We start from the raw sequence: 15,338 nt of genomic DNA on the forward strand, positions 1-15,338 counted from the left end.
ATTAAATCCTGAAAGATCAATGGTAATGGCAGGTCCATCATCCCGGTCACCTTTAGGTGCAATCTGATTAAGCAGATGAAAATAGGCTCTTGAATCCTTCAAGGGAAGAAATGAAATAGAACTTTTAAAATGAATAAAAACATCATTTGATTTAGGAAAACAGTACTCAAACTGAAGAAACTGTCCTCATCTTGAAGAATGGGATAACTGTAACTTTACTTATAAACTTATATAGGCTCCTGAATACACTATGCTGTTTTGCACCTCAAAGCTTCTAGCAACACTGTTCCCTATACTTGGAATATCCTTTCTCACTTTTTCATTTGTTTACGCTCTGAAGCATCAGCATTGGTTAAGATTAGGGTCAAGCATTATCTTCTGGAACCCTCCAGCCATTAACCTTCCAAGCCAAAAAACTCAGAACTGCCTTGTAACTTGTTCTGAACAACAGAATGCAGTGAAAGTGATATTCTGGGGTTTCCAAGCTCAAGCCTTAATAGCTTCTGCTTCCTCCCTCTTGAAGTTAGCCTCCATGTAGGAAGTCCCAACCATCTGAGACTATCAGACTGTGAGGAAGCCCAGTCTAGCCATGTGGAAAGGCCTCATGGAGACACAGTAAAGTACTACACATGTGAGTGGTGGCCTCGTGCACCCTCCAGACCAGTCCAACTGACAGCTGAATGCCAATGAGTTAGTGATCCCAACCAAAACCATCTGAAGTAGAACCACTCAACCAAGCTGCGTGAACCCACAGAATCATGAGAAACAATATTATTTTAAGCTGTTAAGTTTTCTTTTTTAAGGGTAAAGTGAATTCATTTATTTCTGCAGTAGACCTTTGGGCTTCTGTATCATCCTAACCTTTTGAAAGGAAGATACACAGTACATAATATAATTTTATGAGCATCATATTAGACATCATTGGGGTTTATTTCTAGATTCCTTATTTCCAAATAATGCTTCTTAAGAGTGTCGACATACTCATTTATTAATTAAGGCATTGAGGAGAAACAGGGGAAAAAAATCCCTATAGGTAAAAACAAAATCCCAAAATAAGTTTTCTGGGTATACTGATAAATATAAAAATTAAGCTATTACATTTTGAGTGGCTTATTATATAGCAATAGATAACTGAAACATCCATCTACTAGTGTGTACCTGCCTGTGTAACTGGTAAGCTTCTCAAGAGTTAAATCTTTGTATCCCCTGTGCCTTGCAGAATCCCCACGGGAGGGGTTTAATAAATATCTGATGAACTGAATTTTAAAATAAGAGAGCACCCCTAAAATAAAATTTTATTTTATTTTTTTCACAGAATATCAGCTCTTTTATAATCAAGTGATTAAATTTTATTTTATTTTATTATTTTTTTTTAATTTTTTTGAACGTTTATTTATTTTTGAGACAGAGAGAGACACAGCATGAACGGGGGAGGGGCAGAGAGAGAGGGAAACACAGAATAGGAAGCAGGCTCCAGGCTCTGAGCCATCAGCCCAGAGCCCGACGCGGGGCTCGAACTCGGGGACCGCGAGATCGTGACCTGAGCCGAAGTCGGACGCTTAACTGACTGAGCCACCCAGGTGCCCCAAGTGATTAAATTTTAAATGAGCATGTAATAGATGAAAGAGAAATATAATGTCATTTCAAAGAAAGAGACTGTCATCTAAGCCCATTATGACAAAAACATAATCTGATTGAAGGTGTTAATATATCTACAGAAAATACAAATAAATGCTAATGCTGATTAGTCTGGGGTTGGAGGGTGGGAAATAGAGAGAAGAAGGAGTCACAGGGACCGAGTTTGGCAATGCATGCCAGGGAAGTGACCATGGGAGAGCTGTTAGGCATACAGAATGTTACAGTTTCCTCAACAAGCTCTCTCAGTAGGGAGGGAAGCATTGCAGGCTACTTTGGTTGAGAAACATACCTGAAGAATTCCTTTTGTCTACCGATTCCCTGTGCCCTCAGATATTTGGTCTCCTGTTAGCTGGTTATTGGCAAAGTGGGAGTAAGAGTGTTGGACTGGAGAGGTCCACGACGGCCTCTCGTCCAGTGAACAGATGAATTTTTAGTTCAAATTAACAGACTGACATCTTCATTATAATTTAGTCTTTCTGTGGCATATGAAATGGGAAAGTACTTTATCTGCTAGCACAGTGCCTTCTCACAGCTAGTTGTATTTCTTCTTAAATATCAATAAACCAATTTTTTTATTGCAAAAAGAATATTTTGTCCTTTTTATTTTTTAAGACTTTATTGAAATTCTAGTTAGTTAACATACAGTTAATACTACTTTCAGGTATACAACAACACAACAACCCTAAACCTCCATACAACACCTGGTGCTCATCACCCATTCCCCCATCCTCTTTCTTTCTGGTAACCATCAGTTGAAACTCATTTTTTTTTAAAGAAAAGATTTTGCAATTATAATTGGGAGCTCCACTTCAGACAGAAAAACACAAAGTTTCATTTTCTACACTGTGTCATTATGAATTACACTTCAAGTTTATGTCTGAACACCTTTTGCGTTTTTACATTCTATGTCCTTATTTATGTCACAACGTTGAGCATTAAAATATAAACCTTAATGTCGCTGCTGAAGTTGTTGATGGTACGCCATCCTGCATTGGTCAGATGGTAGTTCACCCATCGCAGCAATAATTCCTCTGGAGAAAGCTTCATCAGCTCTTCTAGATCCTCACCCTCATTTAGTAATGCAATTAGAGCTGAGAGGAAAACAATGAAATATAAATTCTTCCCATAGTAAGTAGATGTCAATGAAAAGTAAATATTTTTTTACGGTTCTACCTTCATTCCTGGAAATCTCAATATCGGCAAAAAGACCAACTTTGATGATCTGCCAGAGAAGTCCCAAGACCAGGTGAGGTTTTCCTTCTTTGAGATCCTGTGCACCAATGTTGACCACTGTGCAACCAATGGCTGAGGCAGAATTCAAGGCCAGGTTTAAATTTTCCTGAATTGCCACAAGGAAAAATACATGTGAGAAAGTACTTTTCAAGTCTTATCAACTAGTTTTGAAAGTAAATTAGAAACAATAGATTGTGAAAATTCAGATTTTAAAACATACGTAGTATTTACAAAAGCAAAATACCCTAGTCAAGAAAAAAAAAACCTATGGTTTTAACCGTCTCTTTACTACTCAATCTCTCTCCTTTGCACTCATAGATATTATATGTCATTTTCATCCTATCATATTTCTCTTCTCTCATACATCACAATACTACATAAGCCCATCATCATGAGGTAAAAAACTAGATTATCGCAACTTTGCAGTCCTTTACAAATTGAATGAGGCTTCTTTGGGATAAAGTTTCATGGAAAACTGGTAGTATCCCAGCAGATCTAATCCCAGAGCTCTAAAATTACTGATTCAATATGACAGATTTAATATCCAAATTAACACTTTGCTCCTTTTCAGAGATCTGTCTTTTCCCATTCTATTTTGGAATACTCTTTCAAGCCTCCTAAAAATCTAGACTATTATCCCCTAGAATGTTATCTCTAAAAATAAAACTGTAAAAGATTTAGGCCTCAGGCCCATCCTGTAGTTATTGCAAAATAGCTAGATAATATTTTTTATTTTCTTTAACATACAGCATACAAATGTTAAAAGTAAAACCAAACAATAAATTTGTACAATAGTGAGAAACACTGCATTTCAGGGTCAGTGCCATAAAAAATTATGTGACACATGTATTCTATGATATATATGAATATTTTCAGCAACCATTAGATACTAAACAAAGCATCCTGACACAAGATGTGAAAGAAAATAAACTTCTCGCAACTGCAATTGGAAATGGCTTACTGAAGAATTCCTGCCAGGATTATGCAATATTATTGGCTTATTGGAAAGTGGGAGACAAGAAAGCCATGTTGGTCAACAGTCAATTCTTTTCAAGGATAACAGGAAATGGGAGTACCCCTTAATAGTCCAAGATAAACCATGTACCAACTGCCCCAAGGTTGTAGCTTCCTCATAAAAGAGACTAAACAACTTTAGCAGAATCAAGGATTGTATTTGTCAATAGAAATGAAGGATAGAGCTTAGCAGTAGCTCACTTTTTAAAAAAAAATTTTTTTTTAACGTTTATTTATTTTTGAGACAGAGAGAGACAGAGCATGAACAGGGGAGGGGCAGAGAGAGAGGGAGACACAGAATCTGAAACAGGCTCCAGGCTCTGAGCTGTCAGCACAGAGCCCGACGCAGGGCTCGAACTCACGGACCGTGAGATCATGACCTGAGCTGAAGTCGGATGCTTAACTGACCGAGCCACCCAGGCGCCCCAGCAGTAGCTCACTTTTAATAGCTGCAGCTGTGGCTAGTGTATTAACTAGTTGCTATTGCTACCATGATACAAGAGTGGCAGTATACCATAGTGATTATAAGGATGGGCTCTAGATCTAGACCACTGGGATCATATCCTGGGTAATTTCTCAGTACCTCAATTTTCTCATCCGTAAAAATGTAGGTATCTTATTTTAAGAGTGCTGGGAAGAGTCAAAGAGGTAATTCATCAGTTTGTTTAGAACAGTGACTGGTAACTAGTAAGTACTTAGTAAATACTAGTATCTACCACTGCTCTAGAGATTTTGAGGGGAAAAGTGTGGTGACTATAAATTCCTGAGTTCAATAAGACTTGAATGGAGAAGCTGACTACAGAACAATATACTAAAAAAGAATAACCCAAATTCTGTGAAATAGTAAAACAGGTGGTAAAACTATACAGTACTCTTATTTCAACCAAGAACAACAGTATCAAGCAAATATTTGTTAATAAAAGCAACTTGGGGGCACTTGGGTGGCTCAGTCAGTTAAGCGTCCAACTTTGGCACAGGTCATGATCTCACAGGTCGTGAGTTCCAGCCCCATGTCAGGCTCTGCGCTGACAGCATGGAGGCTGCTTGGGTTTCTGTCTTTCCCTCTCTCTCTCTGCCCCTCCCCTGCTTGTGTGTGCTTTCTCTCTCTCAAAAATAAGAAAAAAGAAAAAATTGTATTAGAAAAGCAACTCGGGGCATCTGGGTGGCTCAGGCAGTTAAGTGTCAAACTCTTGATTTTGGATCCATGGGTTTGTGGGGTAGAGCCCATAGTGCAGACAGCACAGAGCCTGCTTGGGATTCTCTCTCTCCCTGTCTCTCTGCCCTTCCCCTGCTCACATGCATGTGCATGCACTCTCTCTCTCTTTCAAAAATCAACTTAAAAAAATAAAAATAAATAAAAACAACTGAATGATTATAATTATATAACTTGAATACTACTACCTTAAGTTCATTCAAAGCACTTTGAATCTTAATTTCATTCAGTACAAAATGCAGCTGAATTTTAATAAAAACCTAGTTTTTATGGAAACTGAAATTACGTTAAATCAAACATTTTACATGAATGGACCTTGAACCCGTTATGTTAGGTGAAATAAGTCAGAGAAAGACAAATACTATATGAACTCACTTATATGTGGAATCTAAAACAAAACAAAACAAAAAATACCAAATTCATAGAGAAAGAGATCAGACTTGCAGTTATCAGAGGCAAAGTGTGAGGGGAGGAAAAATTGGAGAAAGGTGGTCAAAAGGTACAAACTTCCAGTTATAAGATAGTTAAGCACTAGGGATGTAATGTACAACATGATGACTATAGCTAACACTGCTGTATGATATCACGGAAAGTTTTTAAGAGATTAGATCCTCTGAGTTCTCATTGCAAGGAGAAAATTTTTGTCCTTGTTTCTTTTTATTGTATCTCTATGAAAAGATGGATATTAGCTGAACTTATTGTGGTAATCATTTCACAATATATGTAAGTCAAACCATCGCAGTAATGTATGTCAATTATTTCTCAATAAAACTGGAGTAAAAAAAGGTTTCACCTGGGCCTAACCACCCATTAATAAAGGCCTTACATTTTACAGCACAGTAACATGATTACTAGCAAAGGACAAATACTTACAGAAATAGTGAAATGGGTGAGCTTTTTCTTATTAATGGCTCTTTCATCAATTGTATCTGGTTCAGATAAGTTGATCATCTTGCTAAAGAGAAAATGACAATAATTTAGTTTAAGACTCCCAGTTTATTTAAGATAAATAATTTAAGTTAAATAATTTAAGACTTTTTAGTTTGTTTTTGCAAGTAGACAAAACAGTTAAATTTTGAAAAGTAATAACAATCCATTTCTTTAAATATTATACTGTGATTCACATCGGGGAGTTACTTTTTAAAACTTAAGAAATATTCCCTAACCTAAAACAAATCCATCACCCACTACAATAGTAATCTTAGCATTTCCTCCTAAGTTTTTAAAACTTGCATTTTCTTTATGTCATTTAATGACCATCAACATTCAGCAATCTGAAATGTAAAACAAAGAAATCCTCAAAAAGCCAAGTTTCATAAAGTGGTATCAACAGTGTCAAAATTACTGTTGCAGAAAGAGCCAGAGACATGGTTTTTCTAAAACTTCAATAATTCAAACATTTAAAAGAAATTAATATAAAATTTATCTCTAGGTTTTAGAATCTATTTTATATTTTAAAATAAAGATAGGATGGGGCGCTGGGGTGGCTCAGTTGGTTAAGCATCCAACTTCAGCTCAGGTCATGATCTCACAGTTCATGATTCTGAGCCCTGCATCGGGTGGGCTCGAGCCCCGCTTTGGGTGAGCCCCACTTCCCTCTCTCTCTCTCTGCCCCTCGGGATTCTGTATCTCTCTCTGCCCCTTGCTCACTTGTGCCCTCTTTTTCTCTTAAAAATAAAAAATAAAAATAAACAAAAAATAAAGACAGGAAAATATCCATTCAGCTCATAATAGGAATCTCCTCTGAAGGTCAGAGGAAGAGATCAGCATTACAGGTGGAGGTCAAGGTCTATTTTACATATTATATTCTAAAAACTAGTATCTTGTACTTGAGGGTAGGTTGGGTTTTTTTTTCTTTTTAAGTAAAAACACAGAAAAAAGACTGAAAGAAATATGCCAGAGTATTAATGATAGATAATTATGGGTAATAAGAATATCTGTGATACTTATTCTCTTCTTTGTAAGTTTTCTCTACTTTTATAAACTTAAAAAAAAAAAGACACCTGCTTTGTACAAAGAAGTATGCTGGAACTATAGTTACAGTACACACAACAGAGACAAAGAAATGCTCTGAGAGAGTTTACAGCCTAGTGAGCAGAAACATACTGCAAAGAGCCAAGGATATGACAAGATTGATTTAAAACATTAATTTCATTTAAGCACAAATGAGATCTTTCTTTTACATGTCCTCATGTCCCTGTCCCAGTCAATACTCCCTTATTGAAAGTGAAAAAAAAAAACCCTTTGAACGTTTTTATTTTATTTTATTTTTAATGTTTAGTTTTGAGAGAGAAAGAGACAGAGTATGAATGGGGGAGGGGCAGAGAGCAAGGGAGACAGAGAATCCAAAGCAGGCTCCGGGATCTGAGCTGTCAGCGCAGAGCCCCACATGGGGCAGAACCCGTGAACCACAAGATCATGACCTGAGCCAAGGCTGGATGCTTAACCAACTGAGCCACCCAGGTGCCCCCTGTGAATGTTTTTAAATACATCGGAGGAATAACTCAAAGTTTTCCTGGGATCATTAAGGAAATAGATGGGAAAGTCACCAGAAAAAGAAGACATTGCTTTTGAAGAAAAATGTGGGGACGCTTTGGTACTTAATTTTCTATGTAACATGAATTCTTTAATACCTACACACTTGTTCGCAGAACTGTAGTTTTCATGGAATGCTCGTCAATGGAGACAGAAAGAACATATCTCCCTGAACCTAAAGTTTGACTCACCAAAGAAGGATGCCATCCGCAAGTGATTTGAAAAGACTGCCATCATGAGGATTCATGGGTAGGAGATGTTTACAGTCAGGGTCATCCTCCAGAGCTTTGTTTATCCAGTTAACAAAAGCCACTTTTTCTTCCTCTGGAAACAGAAAATCTTAGTTAGCAAACCTAACTGCACAAAAGTAACCATACTACAAAAATATACTTTTTAACTTATGTTCAAAGATAATAAATGCTTATTATTAAAACTCTACTAAAATACTAAAGGGTTTAAGAGGGCATAAGGGCTTAAAGAGAAAGGGGAATTCATTCCACTTTTTCATCTGATATATTAGGGGACAGGAAGATATATAGCTTAAATGAGCACAACAAATATTCTATTTGATTCTAAAATCTTTACTAATACATATTGTTCCTGAAAGCTAATGAATCAGAAGCTGACTCTCAGAGGTCAGATTACACACATACACACACACACACACACACACACACACACACACACACACACCAGGGTTAAAAATACAAGAAACAAATTTCCACAACAATAAACTCCACAACCCCCACCAAAATGTACAGAGTTGTGATCTGGGGCTTATAACAGAAATACTAATTTCAATCAAGAGTTATTTGAATGAATAAAACAGCTCCATTTCTGTGGAATTCCTACTATAAGAAAGCTGATGCAAGTCTAGATATGAGGATTCTCAGTCATCTGCATCCTCAACTTCTCAACATATCATTTCTTCTGTGGGTACACTGATCTTTAAACAGAAAATATTGTTGAGCTAAGCAGTGGGAAGAATAGGAAGAAAACTTAAAAGAAAAATGTTCTACTGCTTTATTATTACTCTGTAAATATAAAAATCATTTAATAACATAAATCTTCAAAGAAAATAGTTCCCTTTTTTTAAGGTTTGTTTATTTTGAGACAGAGAACAAGAATAGAGAGGGAGAGTGAGAGGGAGAGAGAGAATCCCAAGCAGGCCACGCACTGTCAGTGCAGAGCCCAAGGTGGGACTCAATCCCACAAACCATGATCATGACCCAAGCTGAAATCAAGAGTCAGCTGCTTAACCGACTGAGCCACCCAGGTGCCCCATAATTCCCATTTCTATCACAGAGTAGCATATGGTGACTTGACCTTCCCCAATTCCTAGAATTAGGTAATTTTCCTAAGGGCATATTTGGCAGGCACTCCCAAAATGTTATCCATCACTCACACACACACACACACACACACACACACACACACGCAGTTACTAATATTTCTCTTTTGTACATATCATAATCTGCCTTTTAAGATTATCTTCTTGCTTCACCATACATACCTCCTCAGAGACTTAGAATCTAGGGATTTAAACATAAATGGGATATGGTACCTTCCATTTTAGTTCCATTTGTGGTAACTTTGTATCTTTATGATAAAGATATACAAAGAAATACAACATAAGGGATATAAATACACCACAAGAGAGATATAAGCAATGTTTTAGAGAATTTAAAGAAAGAAAGAATCACTTCCAGTTGGGGTGGTCAGGAAAAGGCTTTATGGAGAAGGTACAATTTGAAAGATGGATTTTTAAGATGGGCAGGGAAAAGAAAGATGTTCCAGGTATAGGAACTGGGATTGAGAAACTGTTTCACAACTACTAGGATGGCTATAATAAGCAAAATGGACAATCACAAGTGTTGGTGAGAATGTGAAGAATCGGAACTTTTCATACATTGCTAGTCGGAATGCAAAATGGTGCGGCAACTTTGTAGAACAGTTTGGTAGCTTTTAAAAATGTTAAACACAGAGTTACCAAAAGACCCAGCAATTCCACTCCTAGGTATTAAGATAAGTTAAAGCATATGTCCACACAAAAATGTGTATGCAAATGTTCATACAGCATTATTCATAATAGCCGAGACAACCTGAACATCTATCAACAGACAAAAGAACAAACTGTGATATCCAAAAACCAAAATATTGTACAGCAATAAAAAAATGCCGTATAATGTATGTCACAACATGGGTGATCTTTGAAAATATTATGCCAGTGAAGGAGCCTGTCAACTCTCAAGTGAAAGGCCACTGCTGTATGATTTCATTTACATGAAATTTCCACAATAGGTAAATCTACAGAAATAGAAACTAGAGTAATGGCTGCCAGAGGCTAGGGGAAGGAGGAATTGGGAGGGACTGCTAATGAGCATGGGGTTTCTCCTTGGGGTAATGAAAGTGTTCTCAAATTAGACAGTGGTGATGACTGTTCAACTCTGTGAATGTGCTAAGAACTAATGAACTGTACACTTTCTTTTTTAAATGTTTATTTATTTATTTTGAGAGAGGGAGAGAGAGAGTGGGTGGGGGAGGGGTAGGGAGCAAGGAGAATCCCACGCAGGCTCTGCACTGCCTGCACAGACATTCAATCGACTGAGCCACCCAGGCGCCCCTGAACTATACACTTTTAAAGGGTGAATTTCATAGCATCTCAATTATATCTCAATAAAGCTGCTCTTTTTTAAAAGCTACTAAATACTCCATACCTAGTTCTAGGTAATATTTACACGGGTAATTGTTTACACATGTACATATTCCTATGGAAAAAAAAATCATCAACCATCAAGCCATATACTTAAAAATAGTACACTGTATGCTCTTACTATGTGCCTCTTATACCACAATAAATGAGAAAAAAAATATATATGGTGACAGACATCAGAAAGGTGATTTCCTCTGGGGAGAAACAGTTCCTGTTCGAGGCATGAAGGAACCAGTGAAAGTGATGAAATGTGTTCTCTTGATCTGGTGGCAGTTACATGGATGTTTACACATGCAAAAACTCACTGAGCTGTACCGGTAAGATTATAGCACTTTGCTAAATGCATTTTATATCTCAATAAAAAGATCTTTTAAAATCTTTTAAAATCTGACAAAATTTTCATTAGAATGCGTAGGTAGAAATGGAATTAAGGACTGAATCCCTATCAAAAAATAGACACAGCATTTACAGGCCACTGACTTTAACCACACTTCTCTAGTGGGAAAAGGATAGAAAAAAATTACAATGGGTGGGAAAAGTGTGAGTATATTGCTATAGAAAAATCCAGTTAGAAAGGAAAACAATCCACAGGACAATTAACAGATTCAGATCTCAAAGGAAAAGGGGGAAAAGTTACAGTGAGTTTTTGTTAATAATTTAAAGAGCACAGTTCGAATTATACTCCTATGAACAAAAGGAACTGGGCCAAAGGTTCTCAGACATCTCGACCACGAGAAGTAAGCTTAACATGGGGTAAGACATATCATCTTAAGAGTTAATGTGACTCTGGATTTCCCACCGGGCAACAATCCAGTGATTCTATCAGATTCAGCAAATCAGGTACTGTGCTCTCTAGTCACCCAGTTGCTTGATAATCAGGAATCTCAGGTCCTGGAAAATGGAAGGGAAACGTCCTTGCAATAAACCTCTCCATAAATTCTCAGATCAGGCCTAAAAGCAAACTCGATTCACCAGTCAAGATGAAAAATCCATTCAGAGGTCATGATTGAACATAGTCAAGGCCGAAATGTAAACAATTTCTATTTTGTTCTTTCTAATCTCTTTGCTGTGTGCTGTGTGCTGTGCCTGACACATAGTAGGGACCCACTGATTTCAGTGATTCTACAATTTTTCATCCTGACAGCTCTGAAACTGAGAGGCATGTCAAATTTGATGGCACATTATAGTCTGATTTTCTTTCAATGGTACATAAAACAATGGTGTGAATTACAATGAACAGCATCTTAGATTTGATGAAATACCAGACTCAGTGAATGAGTCAATGAATGAAAGATCAAACTTAGAGTTGGAAGTTACCTGAATAAGAATGCTGTGTGCCCTCACTGGAAATGGATGATGTTCCTCCAATAGCAGTAATCCCTTCCCTCTTGTTAATTATTTTGCGGAACGTCTTACTGATGTCTTTGCTTTTTAACTCTTGCATCAGCTGGAATGGAATATAAGTAAAATTGAGCCTTGGTCAAATCATCATAAAAAACCTTTCAACATGAAGAATTACAAGTTATTTAGACTTCTTTATTTATTTGGAATGACATCAAAATAAATCCTCATCTGGGATTCTCACCCTTATTGCTTGTGTGCATAGACAGCACTCATGTCATTTTACCCATAACACAAAATGTACAAACGTTTGCACTGCAAGGACTAAAAGAAACTTTGTTATTATTAAGCTTAAATTGAATGCATTGAAATTATTCTCCTATACTTGCCATGATCTTTTGTATTGAAAACTAAAGAATAACTACATGATGAAGATTTTTAAATGCTTTAGTGAAGATATTTGCTTGTCTGAACATTGCAAATGCATACATGTTAAAATAAATAAGTCAGATGTCACAGGAAATAACGTAGCTTGGACAAACACCCTCTCCCAATCACTCTTCTGACTGGCCAGACCGAATTTAATCAGTACTCTAAGCAGCAGCCGGAGTGAAGTATTTTTGGGTTTTTTGTTTTTTAATTTTAAAATTTTTTTTAAAGTTTATTCATTTGGGGTGGGGGAGGGCATGTGTGGGGGGAAGAATGGAGAGAAGGAAAGAGAGAGAATCCCAAGCAGGCTCTGTGCCAACAGTGTGGAGCCCGACGCAGGGCTCCATCTCATGAACTGTGAAATTATGACCTGAGCAGAGATCAAGAGTCAGGTGCTTAACTAACTGGGCCATGCAGGTGACTCCAGAGTGAGTTTTTAAAATTTCGCATCTGATCATGTCACGTCACACTCTCTTCCTCCTACATCACTGGCTTCCTATTGTACTTAGGATAAAAATGAAAATCCTACAAGATCCTGCATGACCTGACCCCAACTTATTTCTCTAGCTGCATTCCTTACCTTCACCATCTCCCCTCACCCACGCTCAACTTGTTTCCAAGGGCTTGAGTATCCACCAACCCTGAAGCCAGCCTATCTCGCACATCATTCATTTCTCCCACTCAACCCCTTTTACCTGTTTAACATCTTACTTCAGATCTCAGCTCCGTCTTCATAGTTTCTGACACGTTCTCTGCATCCCTGGGATCTCTAGCCTCACCAGCAAGTTCAGCTCCTTCTACTGTGAACTCTCAAGGGACCCATACTGCTCTACCATAGCAATTATGATAGATCTCTTTTAGCCATTTGTGTGACCCTGCTTCCCCACATGTAAAGCCCCTGAAGGCAGGGATCATCTCTCTTTTTGTTCATTGCATTATTCACACACAGTGCCTAGCAGAACCTAGCAAGAAAGGAGCTCAAATCTTTGCTTAGTGAACAAAGGATGCAAAACCCGACGGTTCACATTTCACAAATATTTAATCAATTACATTAATGGTTATATTCTCATATGAAAAATACAGTCATGGCGGTGGTGGTGGTGGAAGGGTGTGGCAGCTCACTCAACTGCTGGCTGGCAATGGCAGTGTGGCCATCTCTCTTGGCCTGACCTTTTGAAACACAAGATATTCAATATTCAGTGCTACAATCTACTTTTCTTTTGTCAGTTGAGTCATGTATTATTTTTCATCTTGTTCGGTTCCCTGAGCCTTGAGGTACTTTTTAATAATGACACCATGTTATCATAGCCAGCATTGGGATTTACCTGGTGGCATTTGCTGAAACTAAAGATATCACTTAGCATGAGGAAATAACCAGTTTCCAGGAGGTATAGCTTCCATACCTTAGCTATTTCAGTCACACACAAAAATATTCCATTTCTCAAGACCAAGTACTGAGACATTAAAACATTCTATACACACAGACAGTCAATAAGCACTGAACTCAACTGTAGTCTTACTAGCACATGAGCTATTACTATTTAAATCTGACTTCCAACAACTTGAGAATTTTTTTCCCCTCTGTTTTATGAATTATTTGTGGACACTATTGTTGTTGTCATTCTACTCGTCATTTTAAAGCAGTTTTTTTTTCTGGTCTCTGAAGCCAGATTTGACCAGAGAGCAATGACATTACTAACACTCTTCTCAAAGCAAAAAGATCAGTAACCAGAAAACTGAATTACTTACTGACACAAACTCTTCAAAACTGATTTTGCCATCTTTGTTGTTGTCAGCCACTGATAGAATTTTCTCCACAATCTCGCGCACCTTGTAGCCAGGCAGAGGAAGGCTTGCTTCCTTAAACAGGTCCTGTAGTTCATAGTCACTAACATACCCACTGTTGTCAATATCTGTAAAGATAAATTATGAATTGTCAAATCTCATTTGCACTCTTTATTCAAGGTGTGCACCCTGAAGGCCTCATGGGAGATTCACAGGCAGGTAGAACCTTTCAGGTTTGTCTCACAAGTGGCAGTAACCTTTTCTCCTGCACCTGAACTGTACAAGGGAGTCTATACACTTTATCAAAATATTCGTAGTAAATGGACTTTATCCCCATAGGTTTAGGACTACCATGTGTATTTTAAGTGCACAGTTTGAACAATGCTCTGACAGATGAAAAACTCAGGTTTAGCAGAACACCCAGCCAGACTTTAACCTCACAGAATTTACAAAATGGATCTGCAGGCCCCACATTCTCTATAAAATATGTGCATCATATTAAATACACATAAGGTATCTCTGTTCTACATTTCACTTGGTGGCACTTCTGTTTCATTTGTTAATAATTCATTGCTTCTTCATTATGTATTTATGATACCATTATGTAGGCCGAATCATGTTTGATGGCGTTTTTCCATCAAGTGTTCAAGAAATAATTTCACACCTATATTTGGACTCTTGGAAGGGTTTCCAGGTGTTTTCACGTTATCGCTGAGATGCCCTTCCCTGGGTTTTCCCTAGAGACTAGATAACACTTCTTGACACAGAACAAAGGCAACACAAAACACTTCTGCCCAGAGTTGGCAACATGGCTTTGGACTGTCTGATTAGTTGCCTGGATCCACCTTGTTATATAGGCTTTCTTCGTTCATCTGGTAACAGTTGCTGTGTTTCCTGTATTTTACTTTTTCCTTTCAGTAAAAGAGCTGTCCTCACTATACTCAATTAATTATAAAGACAAAAACTTTTAGACTTAATAGTGTGCAGAACAAGTGGAAAGTTTCTAAAATAGAATCTACCAATAACCAAAATACTGCTATAATCTCAAAAGTCAGCTAATAAGCTAAACTACTGGACATTGCAATAAAAGTATCACTTTCTTCGAACTTAGAGCAAAATATCATTATTTAGTACAAGTTCAGAATTGTTTCCTATATTTTGAGATAGACAAATGTTGTTCATAGCAACGTTATTTACAGTAGCAAAAAGGTAGAAACAACTCAAGATGTCCTTCAACAGATGAATGGATAAAAAAAATGTGGTACAGACATAAAATAGAATGTTATTCACGATGGGGGGTTGGTAGTTATTGGGTAGAGAGTTTCAGTTTAGGAAAATGAAAGAGTTCTAAAGATAGAGATAGTGGTATGGTTGCATAACAACATGAATGTACTTAATGCCACTGAACTGGACACGTAAAAATTCTTAAAATAGTAA

General features: G+C 37.4%; 1 protein-coding gene across 3 annotated transcripts in view; it reads right to left on the reverse strand.

The window, feature by feature from the left end:
* PLS1 (plastin 1) overlaps positions 1–15,338 on the reverse strand; it is a 126,765-nt gene that overhangs the window by 25,479 nt on the left and 85,948 nt on the right. For all 3 annotated transcript variants that reach the window (XM_045037491.1, XM_006936361.3, XM_019810617.2), the window contains 7 exons: positions 13,866–14,029; positions 11,664–11,793; positions 7,825–7,957; positions 5,972–6,053; positions 2,812–2,977; positions 2,587–2,729; positions 1–96 (listed from right to left, as the gene is read on the reverse strand). In XM_045037491.1, the coding sequence (XP_044893426.1) occupies positions 1–96; positions 2,587–2,729; positions 2,812–2,977; positions 5,972–6,053; positions 7,825–7,957; positions 11,664–11,793; positions 13,866–14,029 (914 nt within the window). The remainder of the gene's footprint in view (positions 97–2,586; positions 2,730–2,811; positions 2,978–5,971; positions 6,054–7,824; positions 7,958–11,663; positions 11,794–13,865; positions 14,030–15,338) is intronic.

This window comes from Felis catus, chromosome C2 (assembly GCF_018350175.1).
Source record: "Felis catus isolate Fca126 chromosome C2, F.catus_Fca126_mat1.0, whole genome shotgun sequence".
Classification (NCBI taxonomy): Eukaryota; Metazoa; Chordata; class Mammalia; order Carnivora; family Felidae; genus Felis; species Felis catus.